The sequence below is a fragment of the Aphelocoma coerulescens genome, unplaced genomic scaffold, assembly GCF_041296385.1.
Source record: "Aphelocoma coerulescens isolate FSJ_1873_10779 unplaced genomic scaffold, UR_Acoe_1.0 HiC_scaffold_56, whole genome shotgun sequence".
Lineage (NCBI taxonomy): Eukaryota > Metazoa > Chordata > Aves > Passeriformes > Corvidae > Aphelocoma > Aphelocoma coerulescens.
Window position 1 is genome coordinate 551,181 of NW_027183905.1, and position 22,417 is coordinate 573,597.

General features: G+C 54.6%; 1 protein-coding gene and 2 pseudogenes across 1 annotated transcript; 1 reads left to right on the plus strand and 2 right to left on the minus strand.

Annotated features, from left to right (window-relative positions):
* LOC138101878 (class II histocompatibility antigen, B-L beta chain-like) overlaps positions 1–22,417 on the minus strand; it is a 107,742-nt pseudogene that overhangs the window by 50,767 nt on the left and 34,558 nt on the right.
* On the plus strand, positions 4,728–17,294 carry LOC138101904 (zinc finger protein 135-like; annotated as a pseudogene).
* On the minus strand, positions 10,912–14,482 carry LOC138101887 (zinc finger protein 436-like). Its single transcript, XM_068999640.1, has 3 exons — positions 14,368–14,482; positions 13,267–13,353; positions 10,912–12,656 (listed from the first exon to the last, which is right to left on the minus strand). The coding sequence occupies exons 2-3, from the start codon at positions 13,270–13,272 to the stop codon at positions 11,949–11,951; spliced, it is 714 nt and encodes a 237-aa protein (XP_068855741.1). The 5' UTR covers positions 13,273–13,353; positions 14,368–14,482; the 3' UTR covers positions 10,912–11,948.

Genomic DNA, 22,417 nt, shown 5'->3' on the forward strand with positions numbered 1-22,417 from the left:
GTCACCCTGTTACTTTTAAATTTTTGTGATGACAAGCTTCCAGCTGTATAATAGTGCTCACCAGTGGGACAGGAGTGAATGAGATGCAGATTATGAAGGAAAATTCCTTCTCACCTCCAGCTACAGGAGTTTGATCTGAGGAAGGAAAAATGATACATTTATGCAAATGGTCTAAAGCATTTTCACCGCTTAGAATCATGCAAACCATGAGCCTTTGCAAGAGTGTCACTTGCCAGGATACATAGACTGGATTCTCCACATGCCTGGAAGGTGATGGCTGACACTGCTCTCCACTTCTCATTTCTTTCTTATTCAGAAGCAATGATCTCTGAAGTCCATCCCAAACAGACATTTGCCATCTATTGCTTAACACTTGTTATTTCTCAGTAAAAAACCACCTTGGACAGTGTTGTGATTTAACCCCATCCAGCTCCCAAACCCCTCACAGTTGCTTCCCCCAGCAGGATCGGGGAGAGAATTGGAAGGGTAAAAGCTGGAAAGTTTGTTGGTTGAGATTAAGACTGTTTAATACAGAAAGAAAAAACATCACATAAGCAAAACAAAACAAGGAATTAATTCACTGCTTCTAGTGGACAGGCAGGTGCTCAGCACCTCCAGAACAGCAGCGTCCTATCCCACAGAACACTGGCTTGGGAAGACAAACGGCACCACTGCAAATGTCCTCCCCTTCTTCCCTCTTCCTCCCACTTTATATCCTGAGCATAATGCCATAAGGTCTAGAATAACACCTGGGTCAGTTGGGGTCACCTGCCCTGGCTATGACCCCTCCCAGCTTCCCATGCACCCCCTCCCCACTCTGGCTGTATGAGAGGCAGGAAAGGCCTCGGTTCTGGCTGAGATCAGCAAGAAAAAACCCATAACTGTGTTCTCAGCCCTGTGTTCAGCACAACCCCAAACACAGCTCCACTGCCGCCTGTGCAAAGGAAATTAACTCCACCCCAGCCAGAACTAGCACAGGTGCTCTGAGGTCTCCACACCACCTGGTCTTCTCCAGGCTGAACAGCCCCAGCTCTCTCAGCCTGTCTCCATAGAGAAGGTACTCCAGTTCTCTTACCAACTTCGTGACCTCCTCTGGACTTTCTCTGATGGTTCTAAGTCCTTCTTATGATGGGGACACCAGACCTGTGCACAGGACTCCAGATGGGGTCTCACAAGGGCAGAGTAGAGGGGCAGAGTCACCTCTCTTGATCTTCTGGCCGCAGTCCTTTGGATGCAGCCGAAAACTCCGTTAGTTTCTGGGCTGGTAGTGCTCACTGCAGGCACCTGCTGAGTTTTTCATGTACCGTCACCCCGAAGTCTTTCTCCACAGGGCCACTCTTGATCATTTCTCCACCCAGCCTGCTGGTATGTCTGGGATTGCCATGACTCTGGTGTAAGGCCTTGCACTTTGCTTTGTTGAACTTCATGAGGGTTTCATTGGCCTCACCCCTCAAGCCTGTCAAGGTCCCTCTGGATGGCCCATCCCTTCCCTCCAGTGTGTGGTGCACCACACAGATTGGTGTCATCAGCAAACATGCTGCAGGTGCCTCAATCCCTCTGTCCATGTCACTGACAAAGATGCTGAACAGTATTGGCCCTGGTATTGACCCCACTTGTCACCATTCTCCACATGGACAATGAGCCATTGACCACAACTCTTTGCAAGCAGCCATCCAGACTGTTCTTTGTCCACCAAATGCTCCATTCATCAAATCCATGTCTCTCCACTTTGGAGACAATGATGTCATGAGGGACAGTGTCAAACACTTTGCATAAATTTAGACAGACAACATCAGTTGCTCTGCCCCCATCCACCAATGCTGTAGCCCTGCCATAGAAGGTCACCAAATTTGTCAGCTATGATTTCCCCTTTGTAAAGCCATGTTGGCTGCCACCAATCACATCTTTGTTTTCCATTTCCTGGGAGCTGGGGCCATACTAGTGGTACTGGTGGTGCCGTGAGCACATCCAGGTATGGGTGAGGAGCTCATCCAGGTGTGGGTGAGGAGCTCTTAGGTAAGCTCAGACACACAGTGTGGGGAATGGGAGGGGGCTGGGACCTCAAACAGAGTTTAGGGTCCAGCTGGGGATTGGAGGTACTGTGGAAAAGGCATAGGAGAAGGGTGGAAATGAGGGAATGAGATGTGAAGGGGGGTCCCATGACATCCTCTGTACCTCTCCCAACAGTTCCCTGGGGTGCTCGGGGTGGAGCTGCAGTTAGATGGCAACAGGGGTGGGGGGATTCATGCTGGGGCTCATCATCCTTCCTCTACCTGCACAAGGTGAGCAGGAGGCGGGGGAATGGAGGGCATTCCTGGAGTGTCTCCTGTACATGGGGATGCCCCAGCTCCGAGGTTGACCAGGGAGCTGGGCTCCAAATTTTGATGGTGGGTTATTGAGATTGCTCTTACCTCCTCCTGAGCCCATGTCCCAAGATCGAGCAAGCTCAATGATTGCTCCCACACAAAAGGTGCCAGGACAGAAAGCTGTTGCTGGCCTTTCCGTCCTCTGGGCAGCCATCACCTGCACAGCAACAATGGGCCCAAGTGTTGTACTTCCCAAGGAAAGGTACTGACATCCACTTCAGGAGCCCACCAGCAGAATTTGGTGCCACCAGGTTTCCATTTGTCATCTGTGCAAAAAGCAGGGCCCGCAGTAACCACAGATACCCCTCTCCACTTCTCTCTTACCATCACGTCTCTCTTACCATCCTGAAGTATCTCCCCATCCCTCTCTTGTTCCCAGGATCCCCTTTTCTGGCTCTTTCTCTACCTCTTTCTCTCCTTCCTCCTTCTTTTCTCTTCTCTCTTTTCTTCCTGTCCTGCAGGACAAATGGGGCAGGCCAGGTGGGACCTATGAATGAGGGGTGGTCTGACCAATAGTTCCCAAAGGGAATGCAAGGGGCTTCCAGAGTTCTTTCATTAGTGCCTGTATTGGGTTTGTGTGGCCAAGTTTTGGTGGCAGGGGGGCTACAGGGGTGGCTTCTGCCAGAAGCTCTCAGAAGCTTCTCTGTGTCCAGCAGAGCCAACACCAGCTGGCTCCAGGAAGAACACACCGCTGGCCAAGGGCGGGTCAAACAGAGATGGCAGTGACACCTTGTCTTTGTTAGAGACAAGTTTAGGGGGAAACACTCTGAAAGGAGCATCTCCTCCACAGAAGACAGGTTTTCAGCACTCCCTCCCCCACCGGTACGAAAGGAATTGCTTGGAGAAAAGTGAAAAAAATATTTATTTAACAAACTGCCGGCAGGGCACAGGAAAAATGAATAGCTGTTAAAATATTAAACTTCCTTGATGCAGAGAAAACTGGTGGATTTAGAGTTCCCTCTGTAGCTGGCTCAGCCCCTCCTGAGGGCCGAGGCCGGGATGTGGCATCCCTGCAGCCTCCCCAGCGGTCTGTGGGGTACAATGACCTGGTTCTCAGACCACAGCTAGGCCGAACAGTTCCAGAAGAAGAAAAATTTCCAGAGGATTTTGGTATGCCGGTATGCAGTCCTGGGAAAAATTCTTGCCTCAGCTAACAGGTTAGCTAAAACCAGGAAGGTGATCCCTCAGCTCTGCAGCAGTAAGAATGTGGGGGAGCGTGTGAGTCCTTGAACACAAACCACACTGAAGAATTCGGTCGGCTTTCCCCCCTTTCCCTCGGGCCCAGCCTAAAGCTGAGGGACCCATTTCTGGGCAGTAAGCAGACAACAGGGGAATACAGTATTATAAAATCACCCCAAGACACACCTCAGGGATAATGGATTCAAGAAGGAAAAAGTTCTTGGGCAGATCGAATTGGGTCCAGAGAAGAGCAGAGTGAGAACATGCGAGAGGAACAGCTCTGCAGACACCAGGGCAGTGTAGAAGGAGGGGCAGGAGCTGATCCAGATGCCAGAGCTGAGATTCCCCTGCAGCCTCTGGAGAAGCCCACGCTGGAGCAGGCGGATGCCTGAAAAGGATGTGAGCCCATGGAAAGCCTGTGCTGCGATCCCTGTGGATCCCTGGGGAGAAGAGCCCACGCTGGAGCAGCTTTGCTGCAAGGACTTGTGACCCTGTGGGGGACCTATGCTGAGGCAGGGGAAGGACTCCCAACTTGTCTCCCTGAGCAGCAGCAGGAACAAGATGTGATTAACTGACTGTGACCCCCATGCCCATCGACCTGTGGCACTGGAAGGAGAGAGAGCCCAGGAAGGAGGGAGGGGGTTGGGGAAGGTGTTTGTAAGATCTATTTTACTTTCCATTATCCTGCTATGATTTTGATAGGTAATTAATTCAATTCCTATCCCCACCAGACTGTTTTGTCCGTGAGTGCCGTCCCTGGCCCGGCTGGCGATGCTGGGCCTGATGCGCCCAGGACACGGATGGCCCTCCTGGCTGCCAGGGCACTGCTGACTCAGATCCAACTGGGCATCGATCAGGTCCCGGGTCCCTTCCTGCAGCTGCTCTCTACTCTCTCCTTTCCCAGTCTGTACGCACATCCAGGGTGCCTGGAAGAGCAGGAAGAAGAGGCGAAGAAGGGATGAAGAAGGAGAAGCAGAGGGAGGACGGATGAAGGACGAGGAGGAGAAGCAAAGATTCAGCAGCAAAAGAAGCAGCCGGAGGAGGAAGGGACGAGGGAGAGAGAGAAGGAGGAGGAGGAGGAGGAGGAGCAGGAGGAGGAGGAGGAGGAGGAGCAGGAGCAGGAGCAGGGGCAGGGGCAGGGGCAGGGGCAGGGGCAGGGGCAGGAAGAGGAGGAGCCACAAGTCTACAGCTCATTGTAACTGCAGCACCTCCGTTCTGGGAACGTCGGTCCTCCCCTCCGCATCCCGCAGGTGACCGGGGAGCGGGAGCTCGCCGCAAATATCATGGGAGGTACCTGGGAGAGTTTTTCTGGGAGGCCGATCTTTGGATCTTCCGGGATTCCAAAGCTGAGCCGGAAATGCCCCTTGGGGGGGATATTGAAGGGTCTCCGGGAGGTGGCGTTTTTGGGGTGGTCCCGGTGGCGGCTGCCGGCAGAGCCCCGGCGGTGGGCGAGGGGGTACCGGGTTCCCGGAGCCGCAGTGGGGGTTGGGCTTCCTGGTCAGGTCCCGCCGCCTCCATCGTCAGCCCGCTCTCGTGGCGATCGCCCGGTACTGGCGGGGGCGGTGGGACACCGGTTTTGGGCGCCCTTCGGAAGAGCCGAGGTGTGTGGGGGGAGCCCCGGAGAGGGGAGACCGAAGAGGGGCGATACCGGAGCTGGGGGACCCCCAGCAGCCTGGAGGGGGTCGAGCACGGAGACGGAGAAGCCTGGAGAGGGGGAGTACGCTCGGGAGCCAGAAGCGGAGTACCCAGAGAGGGGGCACTGCCGGCAGCCAGGGGAAGGGGATAGGTTGGAGAGGGCTCCCCCAAGGAACACCGAAGTGGGAAACCCAGAGTACGGGGAGCTCTGGAACCCCCAGCATTTTGAAGCAGAGAGTCAGGAACAAACACCCCCAGGACTCCCAAGACCCCCTGTATCCCTAAGCAGGGGGACCTCGGAGGGGAGGGACCCACTGGACCTCCAGCAGCCCAGATAAGAGCGACCACCAGAACCCCCAAATCAGGAAGACCTCTGGGATTCTCAGGACCCTTGGGGTCCTTGAGAGTGGGGATCTCCAATACACGGAGGACCCCCAGCAGCCTGGACAAGGGGAAACTGAAACACCAAAGTGGAGAGACCAGAGAGGGGGAACTCCTGAAAGATTTTTCTTTGGCAGAATCTTGATCTTTTGACGTTTTGGGGGGGTGAATTTTCCTATTTTGGTTGTTTTTTGGGCTAAATCTTGGTGGTTTGTAGTTTTTGGGGCTGAATTTCCTACTTTAGAGGGTATTTTTGCTGAATCTTAGGGTTTTGGGGGCTGTGTCTTAGTGTGATGCCCAGTGACTTCCAGAGATGGAGTTGGACAGGAGGAATATCCAATCCAGCACACTCACATCTTGTTTTTTTCACCAAAACCAGGATTTCTCATTCCAAAACTTTGACCAGATAGAGGAGGAGGCCGCGAAGAAGAGGAAGATGCCCTGGGACACCCAGACAGGTGAGGAGGAAGTCACTGCCCCTTTCCCCTTCTCTCCTGCTCCATCTCCCAGCCCAGCATCACCCCTGGCTGCAGGATAACCCCGCTGCCAATGCTGTCCTGCCAGAGACAGATGTGAGGGGATCTCCTTCCCCTTCCCTCTGGCACAGAGGCAAATCCCATCCTCTCCTTCTTTCTTCCTCCTTCCTTCTCCCTTCTCCATGTTTCTCCTTCTCCTTTCTTCTGCTTTTTCCTTCTTCTCCTTGTTCCTTCTCTTTCCTGTCTCTCCTTCCTCCTTTTTCTTCATGCTCCTTCCTCTTCTTTCCTTTTCCTCATTCCTTCCTCTCCTTTCTTCTTCTTCCTCTTCTTCCTCGTCTTCATTCTTTTTGTTCCTTCTTCTCCTTCCTTTTCATTCCTTTCCATTCTGCCTTCCTCACTTCCTTCCTCTCCCTCTTCCTGCTCTTTCTTCCTTCCTCTCTCCTCAATCCCTCCTCTCCTTGTTCCTTTGACTCACTCATTTCTTCTTCTTCTGCTTCTTCTTCTGCTTCATCATCATCGTTGTTGTCATCGTCGTCATTGTCATCGTCATTGTCTTCTGTCTTCTTCTGTTTTATTCCTCTTCTGTCTTCTTCCTTCCTCTCCTTTTTCCTTCCTCTTCTTCCTTCCTTTCCTTTTCCCTTCCTCTCCTTCTTCCCTCCTCCCCCAGGGAATGAGCTGCACACAGGGACCAAAGAGGACAAATCCCCACATCAGAACCTCGTGGAAGATGCCGTTTTGAGCAGCTCCACAGCACAGGAAGGAAACAAGGATGAAAATCCCTGGAGATCCCACACGAGGGGGGGCTGCAAACCCAGCCCAGGGAGCTGTGAGGAGGAAAGACCCCACCCTGTGCCAGGAAGGTGGCCAGAGCTTCAGCCAGAGCTCGGAGCTGGTGATCCATGAGCAGCTTCATGAGAGGGAGAAGCCCTACAAGTGCTTGGAATGTGGGAAAAGCTTCAGCTGGAGCTCCCACCTGATCCGCCACCAGAAGATCCACACTGGAGAACGGCCCTACACGTGTGGGGAATGTGGGAAGAGCTTCAGCCAGAGCTCCGACCTGGTGGTCCACCAGCGCCTTCACACAGGGGAACACCCCTACAAATGCTTGGAATGTGGAAAGAGCTTCAGCAAGAGGTCCAGCCTCATATACCACCAGCGCTTCCACACTGGGAACGGCCATACATTTGCTTGGAATGTGGGAAGAGCTTTAGCCAGAGCTCCCACCTCATCAGCCACCGCTGGCTGCACACTGGGGAATGGCCATACAACTGCTTGGAATGTGGGAAGAGCTTCAACCGCAGCTTCAGCCTTGTCATCCACCAGCGTGTCCATACTGGGGAACGGCCCTACGAGTGTGGGGAGTGTGGGAAGAGCTTTTGGACCAGCTCCGATCTCCTCGTGCATCAGCGGATGCACACAGAGGAGAGGCCCTTCCGCTGCATTGATTGTGGGAAGAGCTTCATTTGTAGCTCTGACCTAATCAAACACTGGTGCGTCCACACTGGGGAGAGGCCCTACAGGTGCTTGAAGTGTGAGAAGAGCTTCACCCAGAGTTCTGCCTTGACCTCACACCAACGGACCCACTGGTAAGAGAAGCCCTACAAGGGCCCCAGCTCCAGGAAGAACACTGGAGGATCCATGTTGGGCTGAGGCCTGGTGACCAGTGTTCCTGGTGATCCACACTGGAAGACACCTGGCATGTGGTCTCCACATCCTCCTTCTTCCCCACAGGCATGCGGATCAACACAGGGACAGGAGCATCCATTGGGACAAAGGCTGACACTAGAAATTCATTGGGAAGAGTGGATTTGTTGGCTTTAAACCCCAACAAGTCTCACCTGCTCTGTCCAATCATTTCTTCCTGTGGTGTCAAGCAACACTGGATGATCTTTAGGGTCTTTTCCAACCTAAATAATTCCACTATTCTAATTCTCTGTGGCCCATGAGTGTCTTGCACAGCCAGATGGTGATAGACTGGGGCAAAGACCAAAATTTTTAAGACAGTGGGGTGGAGACCCCTCTAAAAAAGGCTCTTCCACCCACCCAACCCAACCCCATGGATACTCACACCATGCTGACATGTAAATCTTTTTATTTTGGCCTTGATTTTCTTTTGATTCCTGATCATCCCTTAAAAACACCTGAGACTGGGGTGAAAATAAAGAAATTGAATGAAGACCTCTAAACCTCTACTATTTTACTGGGATTTTGGGGTTCAGGGGAATATTTGGGGAGATGTGGGAGAGTTTTCTCCATTGCTTTGCGCCCCAAATCCAAGAGGGATCAATCTGTTACATCAAAATGACTCAATCCCAACCTAAAATACCTCGATCCCACCCCAGAAGGGCATGATCCCACCTCAAAATGGCTCAATTCCACCCCAAAAATTACACAATCCCACAGCACCCCCAAAACCCCTAGGAGGGGTGGGATGGGGTTTGTGATGGGGTGGGATGTGGATTGGGAGGAGTGGGATGGAGTTTGGAAGAGAGGAATGGGGTTTGGGAGGGGTGGGATGGGATGGGATGGGATGGGATGGGATGGGATGGGATGGGATGGGATGGGATGGGATGGGATGGGATGGGGTGGGGTGGGATGGGATGGGGTGGGATGGGATGGGATGGGATGGGATGATGGGATGGAATGGAGGAAATAGGGCTTGGAAAAAGGGACCTTCATATCCAGGAGGGGTGGTATTGGGATTGGGAGTGGTGGGATGCAGGTTAGGGGTTGGAATGAAGTTTGGGAGGGCTGGGAAGGGATCTGGAATAAGATAGCGAAAGATTTGGGATGTTCAGGATGGGGGGGACCGTGTCCCTGAGGGTATTTCAGGGTACCCCCCCAAATCTGGAGGTTTTGGGGTACCTGCCATTCCTGAAGGGATTTTGGGATATTCCCCATTCCTGAGGGGATTTCTGGGCACCCCCATCCTGAGGGAGTTTTTGGGGTACCCAGAATCCGGAGTGGGAGGGGGGAGATATGTGACTTTGGCACTTGGGAGGGGGGCCCCAGAGGGAGTGATAAAGGTAGCCCATTTTGGGGAGGACCTTGCTGATTTCTGCTAGCGTTGGGGCATTATAAATGGCTTTTTGGAATATACTGCTAATTTTCGGGGGCTGAGGTGACTCTCCCCTATTCTCGGGGGCTGCAGTAATGCCCCCTCATTACGGGAGGATGAGGTGACCCCTTTTTGGGGAGAATCCTGCTCCTTTCTGCCAATTTTCAGGTAATAAATAGCTTGTGGAAGTCCCCTGCCTTCATTTTGTGGGGTTGCGGTGACCCCATGGTTCCTCCGATGGCGGAGGCGTTATAACCGCTTGTGGGGGTCCCCCGATTGCGGGACATCCCAGCTGAGCAGGGTGTCTCCCCTTGCTGCAGCCCCACCCCTGAGGCAGCGCTCAGCCGTGCAGAGCGCTTGGCGCTGATGGCTCCGCACTTGCCAGGCAGACCCGCAGCGCCCGGCGCTTCCCGCCTGGACCAGCCCCCCCGGACTCCGCTCTCGCCCCCAGCGCCCCCGCGAGGGGAATTTGGGGAGGGGGCACGTGGGGGCGACCAGGCCGGGTGCCCGCTCGCTGCCCGGCGGGCGCGGCTGCGGCGGAGGCCGAGTGCGGGCGGGAGCCCCGCGGGGCCCGGCCCTGCCCGGGCACGGCTGATGCCGCCCGCCCGCGCTCCGCACTGGTCCGGACTGGTGCTCCCAGTGCCGCGCGGGGCGGGGCCGCGGCGATCCCCGCAGGGCACAGCGCGGCTGCTTTTGGGGTGTCGGGACCTGCCCGGCGCTGGGGATGGGACAGCTGGGTCCGTACTGGTGGTTACTGGTGGTGCTGGGAGTCCCCCGGCTGCGGGTGCGGAGCTCTCTGGTGAACGGGGTGGGGCGGGCGAAAGAGGGAAGCAGTAGGGGCAGGACGGGAAAAGGTGTGGTAGGACCCCCCAAACCAAGAGCAGGGGATGGTGGGCTGGGGATCTGGGGGACGATGGGAAAGGGGTGGAGGGTGTGGTCTGGGAGCCGTAAACGGAGTGGGAGGGATATGGGATCCACAAAGCTCAGTGAAAGGGGCAAGTCGGACCCCCATAGTGGGAGGTGGGTGGCATCCCCAAACCAAGTTCTGGGGAAACCTGGAGATTGGAGGTATGATGGGAAGGGGGTGTGAGAGGGTGGAGAAGAGGGTCTTTTGACTTCCAGACTGAGTGTGAAGGGGCTGAGTTCCCAATACCGAACCGGGGTGTTGGGGACACCCCAAAACCAACCTGTGGGGGGAGCTGGGAATTGCAGAGACCATGGGAAATGGATGGGAGAATAAGGAAAACTGGAGGTGCGACAGTGGGCAGGGGCATCCCACGGGGGTCCTGTAGCTGGATGCTCTGCTCGAATGGGGTCAAACAACACAAACAATGCCCTGTTTTCATACATGCCAAGCAGTAAATGAAGAAGGGGGCTCCCACTGCTTTTGGGGTTGAATGGCAGTGAGATAAGATGCAGTAGATCTGTTAAAATACCAGGATAAAGGAACAACCAAGTGATTCCACTGATAATTTATCCAAAGCTGCTGAGCTGGCACAGCTGCCTGAGCACATCTGACTGACAGTGCAGGACCAGACTATAAAAGCCCCATCCCAAATTTTAACTGTGGTGTCTCCTGACGTATCCGTTCTTAGGGGGAGAGGGATGTGGAGATTCTTCCCTGGAATAAGGACACCCCTCAAGGACTGGAGCTCCCAGTGATGTGCAAGGTGGGGACACAGGGACCTCCCACTGCACAGCCCGGCTGCTTTGGAGTGTCAACACATGTTTGGCGCCAGAGATTGCACGTGAAGGGGGAGCTTGGCAACAAGAAAATGTGACTGAAAATCGGGAACTAAACTCTTTAACTCTGTAATTTCACTATTAGAAAGCAGCTTTACTTTATTTCGGTGCCAGGTGTGCACAGGGGATATCTCCCCCTATCACACACTCAGCCATCTAACATACTCATTTGTATCTATATAACTAATACATATTAATACATTTCTCAAACTCATACATACATGCTAAACATTCCCCTCGAATTCTTTTACATATTCCCATCACTTCTTGGAACTCATTTACATTAGAGTAGGGGTCATTTGAGGGTCTCTGGTGGTCACCTGGGGAACATCCTATTCCTCAAATTATCCCTGTTTGGTCACAGGCCTCAAAAAACCAGTGTCTTCTTGAATACATCCCTGCTCTGAACATGGATCACCAGGTCTCTGCACAATGTGGGTCACTGGATCATCCAATGTGAGGCCTCCAATGGGTGGAGAAGCTGGAGCAATAAACAAAGGTCTTCCCCCAGCAGAGGCACTCATAGGGCTTCCCTTATTGGTGGGTGCATTTGTGTGAGGTCAAGGCAGAACTGTGGGAAAAGCTCCTCCCACACTCCCAACACTCACAGGCTTTCTCCCAAATGTGGATGTGTTGGTGGGTGACGACCTTGGAGCTACAGCTGAAGCTCTTCCTGAAGCTGGTACAGCGGAGGAGGCTCTACCCCTGATGCCTGATGAGAACTGAGATGCTCCGAAACCTCTTCCCGCACTCAGGACACCTGTAAGGCTTCTCCCCACTGTGGGTCTTCTGGTGGCAGATCAGGTAGGAGCTGATGCTAAAGCTCTTCCCACATTCCTGACACTTGTAGGGCCATTCCTTAGTGTGCAGGCACTGGTGGGTGATGAGGTTGGAACCATCACTGAAACTTTTCCTGCATTCCTCACACTGGTAGGGCCATTCTCCTGTGTGGATCATCTGATGGTAATTCAGGCAGGAGCTCTGTCTAAAGCTCTTCACACATTCCCCACAGCTGTAGGGCCATTCCTGAGTGTGCAGATGCTAGTGGGTGATGAGCTTGGAGTTTTGTCTCAACCTCTTTCCACAGTCACGGCACTCGTAGGGCTTCCCCTACTGGTGGGTCCATTGGTGTCTAATCAAGGCAAAGCTCTGGCTGAATCTCTTCCTACATTCAGGACACTCATAGGGCCTCTCCCCGGTGTGTGTCTGCTGATGCCTGATGAGAACTGAGCTGCTCCGAAACCTCTTCCCACACTCAGGACATTTGTAAGGCCTCTCCCCGCTGTGGATGCGCCAGTGGATGACAAGGTCGGACCTGCGGACAAAGCTCTTCCTGCAGTCAGGGCACTTGAAGGGCCGTTCCCCTGTATGCAGGCGCTGGTGGGTGAGGAGGTTGGAGCTCTGACTGAAACTCTTCCCACATTGCCCACACTTGTAGGGACGTTCCCCCGTGTGCACCCGCTGGTGGGCGGCAAAGGTGGAGACATCACTGAAGGTCTTCCCACATTCCCTGCACCTGTAGGGCCCTTCCCCAGTGTGGATGCTCTGGTGGCGGATGAGGTGGTAGCTCTGGCTGAAGCTCTTCCCACATTCCAAGCACTTGTAGGGCTTCTCTCTGTTGTGAAGCTGCTGCTGGACCACCAGCTCCAAGCTCTGGCTGATGCTCTGGCCGCCTTCCCGGCACAGGGCGGGTCTTTCCTGTTCGGAACTCCATGGGCTGGGTTTGCAGCCCCCCCTCGTGTGGGATTTCTGGGGCTTTTCCTCCCCGTTGAATTCCTGCGCCATGAAGCCACTCAAAACGGCCTCTTCCATGAGGTTCTGCTGGGGGAATTTGTCCTCTTTGGTCTCTGTCCACAGCTCATTGTCTGGGGAAGGAAGGAATAAGGAGAGGAAAGAACAAAGAGAAGGAAGAAAGAGAAGAAGGAATGAAAAAAAAAAAAGGAGAAAAATGAGCAAGGAGAAGGAAGAAGGAGAAAGAAGAATGAGAGATGAGAGGAAGGAACATGTAAAGAAAGTAGTGAGGAGAGGAAGAAGAGGAGGAAGAAGGGGAGGAAGAAAAAAGGAGAAAGGAAAAGAAGAAAAAGGAACAAAGAGAAGGAAGAAACACGAAGGAAGAGGAGGAAGAAGAGAAAGGAAGGAGGGGAAGGAAGGAGGAGAAAACAAAAAGGAAACGGAAGGAGAGGGAGGAGCAAGGAGAAGAAAGGAGGAAAAGGATCAAGGAGAGGAAGAAAAGAAGGAGAACAAGGAGAGGAAGGACAAGGAGAGGAAGGGGTTTGATTCCGTGCCAGAGGGAAGGGGAAGGAGATCCCCCCAAATCCATCCCTGGCAGGACGGCATCGGCAGCAGGGCTGTCCTGCAGCCGGGGGCGATGCTGGGCTGGGAGATGGAGCAGGAGAGAGGGGGAAAGGGGCAGTGACTTCCTCCTCACCTGCATGGGTGTTCTAGAGCATCTTCCTCTTCCTCACAGCCTCCTCTTCCATCCAGCTAAGGGTTGGGAATGAGAAATCCTGTTTTGCTGGAATAAACAAGGTGGGGGGGTGGGGCTGGGCAGAAGGGTTCCTCCTGTCCAACTCCATCTCTAGAAGTCACTGGGCATCCTGTGTTTGTAAAAACCTCTAAAACACCAAGATTCAGCCCAAAAAAAACCAAACCTCGAAGATTTAGCCCCCAAAAACTTCAAGACAGCCCCCAAAACATCACATTTCAACACATAAACCCTCCAAAATTTGAAGATTCAGCCCCCAAAAACCTGAACCACCGAGATTCAGCCCATAAAACCCCTCTTAGGAGTTCCTTCTCTCTAGTCTTCCTACTCTGGGTTTGTGGGAGGTCCTGCTTCTCTGTGCTGCTGAGGGTCCAGCAGGTCCCCCTCTCCAGGGTCCTCCACTTATGGGTGCCCAGGATTTGGAAGGTCCCAGGGGTCTCTTCTCTCCCAGCTCTGTTTCAGAGTGATGGGTTCCCAGGGGTTCCCCCTCTTAATGCTCCCTCATCTCTGGGTTGCCCCCACCCTCCAAGGTCTCAGGGGTCCCCCTTCTGTAGCTGGATGCTCTACCTAGAATGGGGTCAAAGAATTCAAACAATGCCCTGTTTGCAAAGCCCTCAGTGGTAAATGAAGAAGGAGGGTCATGCTGGTTTTGGGGTAAGCAGGTAATGGCGTGCCCCCCCCTTCCCCCGGCCCCCCGCCCCAGCAACTTCCAGCATCCCACAGCAGGTTGGAAGCTCAGGGGGCCAGCCCCCTTTCCTACATCCTCTGCTCCACGGCCGCCGCCGCACCGGCTGCTGGGTGGGGGGAACCCCCCCATGAGCCCCTAGGGATGGACCGGTGTGTTGGAGACACCCCCAGTGCGGATCCGCCTCCCCCAGAGCCGCAGGCAACCCCTCCAAGGATTAAGTAATGGAAATACGAAGGTTCCCCTTTTGGGAACCACTCTTCCGCCGTCCCACCTCCCTTTATCTTCCCTCTCCCGCTCCTTTCCCATCGTCCCCCCAGATCCCAGCTCCCCCCCAGCTCGGTTTGGGGCTGACCTACCTCCTCTACCGCTCCGCTTGGGGGTCCCCCCCGTTTTCTCCCTTCTTCCCCCCGTTCACATCGTGTCCCGTCCCCCCTCTCACGCGAGAGCTCTTCGCCCGCAGCCGGACGGATGGAGCGGAACTGGGGGGAGCGGAAGGAACAGGAAGGATAGAGGAAGAGGAGGAGCAGGAACCGGATAAAGAGGAGAAGCCGGAAGAGGACGAGGAAGAGGACGAGGAAGAAAAAGAAGAAAAAGAAGGGAAAGAAGAAGAAAGAGGAAGAGGAGGAAATTGGCGGGTCCACCGCCCCCTGTATCCGCAGCCCTCCCGGCCGCTGGAGTATCTGCCCCGTCACATCCCGCAGGTGACCGGGGAGAGGGAACTCACCCCAAATATCTTGGAGGTGGTTTTTTCGGGGGGGTCCCGGTCGCACCTGTCGGCAGATCCCATACTACCGAGGGGAGGATGCAGGGTCCCCGATGCCAAGTGGAGATCGCCAGGCGGGGTAGGGGACAGCGGTTCTGGCCATCCCTGGCGTGGGAAACCGGAGAGGGGCGATACCGGCTTGGAATACCCCCGTCAGACTGGAAAGGGGGAAGCACAGAGTTAACGGGGAGGACAGGATCCCTTCGACCCTGAAACGGGGGACTGGGAGAATCCCGGGCATCCTAGAGTGGGGGGAGCCTGAAAGGGGGTACCCTGGGACCCCCAGCAGCCGAAACAGAGACTCAGGGGAGAAGGGACCCCTAGGATCTCTAAAATTTCCTGCAACCCTAAGCAGGACCCACAGGAGAGGGAAAACCTCCAGGAACTCCAAAATGAAGAGACCAGAGAGGGGGGAATCTTGGAGGGCTTTTTTGCTGAATCTTAATATTTTGGAGGGTTTTTTTCTGCATCATGGTGTTTTGGAGGTTTTCATGGACACAGGATGTCTAGTGACTTCTAGAAATGGACTTAGGCAGGAGGAAACCCCAACCCAGCACGCTCACACGTTGTTTTACACCAAAACCAGAATTCGTCATTCCAAAACTTGGCCAGGTGGAGGAGAAGGCTGTGAGGAAGAAGAAGGTGCCTCGGGATACCCAGGCAGGTGAGGAGGAAGTCACCGCCCCTTTCCCCTTCTCTCCTGCTCCATCTCCCAGCCCAGCATCGTCCCCAGCTGCAGGACAACCCCGCTGCCGACGCCATCCTGCCGGGGACGGACTGGGGGGATCTCCTTCCCCTTCCCTATGGCATGGAGGCAAATCCCATCCTCTCCTTGTCCTTCCTCCCCCAGGCACTGAGCTGCAGATGGAGACCAGGGAGGACAAATCCCCACGGCAAGACCTCGTGGAAGAGGCCATTTCGAGCAGTTCCACGGCCCAGGAATCCAATGGGGAGGAAAAGCCCCGGAGATCCCACACGAGGAGGAGCTGCAAACCCAGCCCAGGGATCTGTGAGGAGGAAAGATCCACCCTGTGCCAGGAAGGCGGCCGGAGATCCAGCCGGAGCTCGGAAGTGGTGGAGAAGCCTCACAGTGGAGAGAAGCCCTACGAGTGTTTGCAATGTGGGAAGAGCTTTAGCCGGAGCTTCCATCTCCTCCGCCACGAGATGATCCACACAGGGGAACGCCCCTATGAGTGCTTGGAGTGTGGGAAGAGCTTTAGCCGGAGTTCCTGCCTGATTCGCCACCAGGTGATCCACACTGGGGAACGGCCCTACAAGTGCTTGGAATGTGGGAAGAGCTTTGGTGACCGCTCCAACCTCCTCACCCACCAGCGCCTGCACTCCAGGGAACGGCCCTACCACTGTGGGGAGTGCGGGAAGAGCTTCAGCATCAGCTCTGACCTGTTCCATCACGAAAAGATCCACAGTGGAGAACGGCCCTACGAATGTCCCGAGTGTGGGAAGAGGTTTCGGACCAGCTCCCATCTCCTCCTGCATCAGCGCATTCACACGGATGAGAGGCCCTTCCGCTGCCCCGACTGCGGGAAGGGCTTCAAACGCAACTCCCACCTCACCATCCACCGGCGCATCCACACAGGGGAGAGGCCCTACGAATGTCCCGAGTGTGGGAAGAGCTTCTCCTGCAGCTCTTCCTTGACCTCACACCAACGGTCGCACTTGTAAGGGAAGCCCTGCGAGTGCCCCATCTGTGGAGTCTGCTGCTCCAACTTCATCACCCATCAGAGGACCCACATTGGATGATTCACAGTGACCCTCACTGGGCTGTGACCTGGTGATCCATGTTCCAGGTGGCCAGTATACTGGGTTTGTGTGGCCAGGTTTTGGAAGTAGGGGGCTACAGGGGTGGCTTCTGGGAGAAGCTGCCAGAAACTTCCCGTGTCCAGCAAAGCCCATCGGAGATGCCAGTGACGCCTCAGGGATAATGGATTTAAGAAGGAAAAACTTCTTGTGCAGATAGAATTAGATGCAGGGAAGAACAGAGGGAGAACGTGTGAGAGGAACAGCTCTGCAGGCACCCAGGGCAGTGTAGAAGGAGGGGCAGGAGCTGCTCCAGGCACCAGAGCTGAGATTCCCCTGTGGGCACCTGGATGAACCCAGGGGCAGGGACATCCATCGGGATGCAGACTGACAGCAGAAATCCGTTGGGGAGAGTAGATTTGTTGACTTTTGACCCCAAAAATCTCTTGTTTTCAATTATTTCTTCTGGTGGAATCAAGGAATACTGGTTGGTCTTGGAGGTCTTTTCCAACCAAAATAATTCCATGGTTCTGATTTTCTCTGGCCCAAGGGTGTCTTCTGCAGCTAAATGTGATGGACTGGGGCAAAGACCAAGACTTTTGAGGCAGTGGGGTGGAAACCCCTCCAAAAAGGGTTTTTCCCTCCCACCCAAGCACGTGGACACTCAGCTGGCACGGACACGGAAATCCTTTTCTTTTGGCCTTGGTTTTCTTTTCATCCCTTCAAAACACCTGAAACTGTGGTAAAAATAAAGATGTTGAATAGGGACATGGGGAGTCACAGCCATGGATGGGGACATTGGAGGACACAGACATGGAGAGTGATATGGGAACACATGGACATGGCTGGGGGCATGGCCATTCATGGAGACATGGGGGCACACGGGCATGGATGGAGACATGGGGGACAAAGACATGGATGGAAACATGGTGGGGACACAGCCATGGGTGAGGACACGGTGGGACAGGGCCACTGACATGTGGGGACATGGCCATGGCCGGTGCCATGGGGGGAACTTGCAGGCGATGTGGGGGATGCTGGATTTGAGGGAGTTGAGGGTTCCTGGGAGGGACTTGGGGCTTGTTGAGGGCTTTGGGGACCCCAGGCCGAGCGGCTCTGGCTGCGCTGGGAGACCCTGGCAGAGGTTCTGGGGCAGCTGCTCAAGGACCCCCTGAGCTGGACCCCCAGCCAGCATTGGGCTCCTGGAAGGGAATGAACGTCCTTGTCCCCAGGAAGGAAATCGCAGCACCCCCAGGGTGTTGGGGGCAGCTGAGAGGCCACAAGAGGGAGCAGAAGGCCAGACAGAGCTGTCCCCCTGCCAAAACTGCACCCCAAGAATCCTGAAACTCAGGGATTTCTCCCAGAAAAAAGCTGCCAGGAGCTGCCCGAATTGAGGGAAAGGGGGGATGGGACCCCCAGACTGAGCAGGAGGGGCCTGGAACCTCCAAACCCAAGCACAGGAGAGGGGGGTGGGGGATTGGGGGGATTATGGGGAAGGGGCAGTAGAGTGGGGGAAAAGAGGGGGCTGGGACCCCCAAATTGAGTTGGGAGGATTCTGTAGATTCGGGGAGCAATGGGAGAGGGGAAGAAAACGTGGGACTGGGATGGAAAAATGTCAGTTCCATGGGGGTCCCTTTGTGTCCTCATCACTTGAGCCCTGGAGCGATTCCCTGGAGCTCTGGCGGAGGGGAGGGGGATGGATCTGCACTGGGGGGTTTCCCAAGCCCCCTGCCCATCCCTGGGGTTCCCCCCAGCCAGTAGCTGGTGCTGTGGCAGCCATGGGGCAGGCGGGGGTGGGAAAGTGGGGTCCCAGCTGGGGACAGAGAAGGAGCAGGAAGAAGAGGAGGGAGAGAGGAGGAGGAGCAGGAGCAGGAAGAGGAGCAGAAGCAGAAGCATGCCCTTCCAACCGTGTGCTGTGTCCACAGCTCTACAGGCCTCAGCAACATCACTCCCCCCCACATCTTGCAGGTGACTGAGGAGAGGGAGCTCGCCCCAAATATATTGTGGAGTCCCCAGAAGGGATTTTCTTAATGAGAGGTTTTTGGAGCTCACAGATTCCAGATCCAAGCCCTAAATACCTTTGCCTGTCCCTGTTTTTTCTTGGGGGGATGGAGGGGAGGAGGATTTATTTGTGTCTTGCAGGACCCCAAAGCTGAGCTGTAAATGTCCCTTGAGGGAATCCTGGGGATCCACATGACAATCACCCGGTACTGGTGGAGGGATGACATTGGTTTTGGGGATCCCTGGGAGAGCCAGTGGGGTGGAACATGTGACCCCCAGCGTGGGGAGAGCAGAGAGGGCTGATACTAGAGCTGGGAGACCCCCGGCACCCTGAAGAGGCAGGAGCCTGGAGAGGGGGAACCCCTGGGGTCCCTGGAAACCCGGAGAAGAGAGTCAGTGGAGAAGGGACCCCTGGGACCCCCAAAACCTCTTGGATCATCCCTCAGCGAGACCTTGGAGAGGGTGAACCCCAGGAACCACGGGACCCCAATGGCCACAGGGAAGGGAAATCCTCAGAACCTCAAAGAGGAGAGACCAGAGAAGGGGGACTCCTGGGTGTGGTTTTTTGGGCTGAATCTTGGTGGTTTGGAGGTTTTTACAGACACAAGATGCCCGGTGGTGAACCTGGGCAGGATGAACCCCCAGCCCAAGGCGCTCACTCCTTGTTTCTCCCCCCAAATCAGTATTTGTCATTCCCAAGGCGTGGCCGGATGGAGGAGGAGGAAAAGCCCCGGAGATGCCGCAGGAGGAGGGGCTGCAAACGCAGCCCAGAGAGATGCAAGGAGGAAAGAGCCCCCCTGTTACAGTGGGGATTCTGTAACACGATGTACCAAACAAGGAGTCCCGTGGAAAAGAAATATATATGGACGGATTCTTGGTAGATGTTTCAGAGAGATGTTTATTTCTCCAGCCGCATGGCCGGGATCTGCCAAGGAACTGTTACAATCACGGGACCCGAGGGTCCTTGCCCGCGCAGGGGAACACAAAACAACCAATGGGGAACGAGGCTGCCCAGGCGCCAGGGAAACCCCGTCTTTGTCCCCTCAGGGCCCCTCTCCCAGGGCTCCATGGCAGGGGGAGGAGACCCCGACATTTCACCCATTTAATTTTAACAGATGTAAAACTTAACATTGAAAACAACAAGAACAGTTTCAAAACAAAATAAGCCACCCTCAGGAGTCTTTAAATGTCCAAACAGATTCTGTGGAACATCTTAAGGCTGACAGAAGGGAGACAGAACTCTCTGAGCATGCTTTGTGGGGAAACTGAGGCAGGAGAGGGTTTAATTTCTTCCCTCCCCCTTTTCATCCCCCACTCAGCATTGGAAAGGGATTTTTGGGGAAACAATTGGCAAAGGTATGGTTTTGTGAGGGAAACCATGGATGAAAAAAAGGATTGGGAATACACTGGGGGTAATAGGACATAGGGTAAAAGGGAAAGGTGGGATTAGGAAAGGGAGACTGTAAGGGGGGCCTACAATGGAGATATTGTCTAACATGACTACGATTTTTAGCAGATATACTGCCTTTTACAGGAACACCATCAGGCCCAGTGACCTGCGATGCTTGTAACCCTTTTCTACCTAGTACAATTTTGAATTCCAACACCTCTCCATCTCCCAAGCTTGGGATGCATTTTTCAGGGTTATTCTTTTTAAGAGCAGTTCTATGTACGAATATGTCTTGCTGGTTGTCACATCTTGTTATAAAACCATAATTTTGTTTAACCTTACACCATTTTACTATTCCTGAAACCTTTTTCCTTTTTCTGAGTGGCTGCTGTTTTCTGTCTCGCTGCGTGTTGGAATTGCCTGGGCGCTCTTCTCAGGGCCATGCGGGTCGAGCCGGGCCACGCCGCTCAGTTCTCCGTGCGTCACCTCCTCTGGTTGCAGCTTCGCTGCCGATGCCTGGGGCTGCGCCCATGTCTCAGCCGGGCCCCCGAGTGATGACTCCTCCGCACTCTGCTCCAGTGCGCGTTTCGACTGGGCGCGGCTCCGCTCCACCGCCACCACCGCCAGCCGCCGCCCGCGCGCCACCCCTCTCAGTTGGGCGTTCACGGGGCTCACTCCACCTCACGCTGCGCGGGGCCGGGCGGGCACTGCCGGGCCGCGCCGCTCCCGACGCGCCTCGCTCCGCCGCTGACACTGCGGCTCGCATGGCTCTGCCCGCGTGCGGGAATTGCCTCGCTGATGCTCTCAGAGGGCTCGGTGCACGTGGCCTGGGTCGCACGGTCCCTGAGGCAGGCTTCCCTTCACCAGGACACAGCTGACATTGATCAACAGTCTCGGTCATTAAATAATATTCACGAAAATATTCTTCCATCGGCATATATTTTTACTCAAAAATTAACTGTGTCCAAACGGTGTTCCAAAAATCTTTGGTAAGAATTAAATCCCAAGAAACATAGAAAAAGTTCTTAAACAACCATTAAAGTAAGTGTTTCAGTTCTTTTTGAGCTTGAATTAATCTAAAATTTACAAATTATTGTTCAAGAATCTTTTCAAGTTTAAGATAAATATCCATATGCGGCTCTGAGAGCCAAGAGTCTTCCCACAGTTCCTCCATAGTTTAGATATGGAATAGCAAAACAAAAACAAGAAGAGGAATCCAAAGTTTCTAGGGTTTATTCACACACATCAGTCGCTTAGGGATCGGGGATTGTTCTGCCAGCAACTCTTCACCATTTGTTACAGTGGGGATTCTGCAATACGATGTACCAAACGAGTCCCGTGGAAAAGAAATATATATAGACAGATTCTTGGTAGATGTTTCAGAGAGATCTTTATTTCTCCAGCCGCATGGCTGAGGATCTGCCGAGGAACTCCTACAATCACAGGACCCGAGGGTCCTTGCCTGCACAGGGGAACACAAAACAACCAATGGGGAACGAGGCTGACCAAGGACGAGGGAAACCCCGTGCATCCCCTCAGGGTCCCTCTCCCAGGGCTCCATGGCAGGGGAAGGAGACCCCGACACCCCCCTGTGCAGGGAAGGCGGCCGGAGATCCAGGAGGAGCTTGGAGCTGGGGGAGAAGCCTCAGGATGGGGAGAAGCCCCACAAGTGCTTGGAATGTGGCAAGAGCTTCAGATGGAACTTCCAGCTTCTCGCCCACCAGTGCACCCACACGGGGGAGAGGCCCTCTGAGTGTCCCAAGTGTGGGAAGAGGTTTCAGACCAGGAGGCTGCCCATCCAGCATCAGCCAATGCACACAGGCGAGTGGCCCTTCCACTGCCCTGACTGTGGGAAGGCCTTCAACTGCAACTCCCACCTCATCAGCCACCAGCACCTCCACACCAGGGAGAGGCCCTATGAGTGCCCCAAGTGTGGGAAGAGCTTCGTGCACTCCTCCAGCTCCATCCCCCGTGGGAGGATCCCCATCAGATGATCCCCAGTGACCCCCGTTGGGCAGAGCCTTGGTGATCCATGGTTCTGGTGATCCATGTTGGGAAGACACCTGGCTGGGGTCTCCACATCCTCCTGGTTACCCATGGGCACCTGGATGAACCCAGGGGCAGGGACATCCATCAGGATGCAGATGGACATTGGGAATTCCCTGGGAAGGGTGGATTTGTCAACTTTAGACCCCTGAAACTCTCAACTGATCCATTCAATCCTTTCTTCCCATGGCATCAAGCAATACTGCATGGTCCCTTGGTGCGGCCCTTTCAGTCACGGGCAGCCCCGTGTCACGGCCACTCCCGGTGCGGTTTCTTGCATTATATTTTATTCTATTCCCTCTATATTATTCCGATCGCACCTCCCATCCCACGCCCCTCCGGTGCGGCTCTTTCCCCGCCGCCGCTGCTCTCCGCTCTCTCGGTGCAGCTCTTCAGTGACACGGGCCGGCAGGGACTCCTCGGGCGCCTCTTCCGAGCCTAGGCAGTG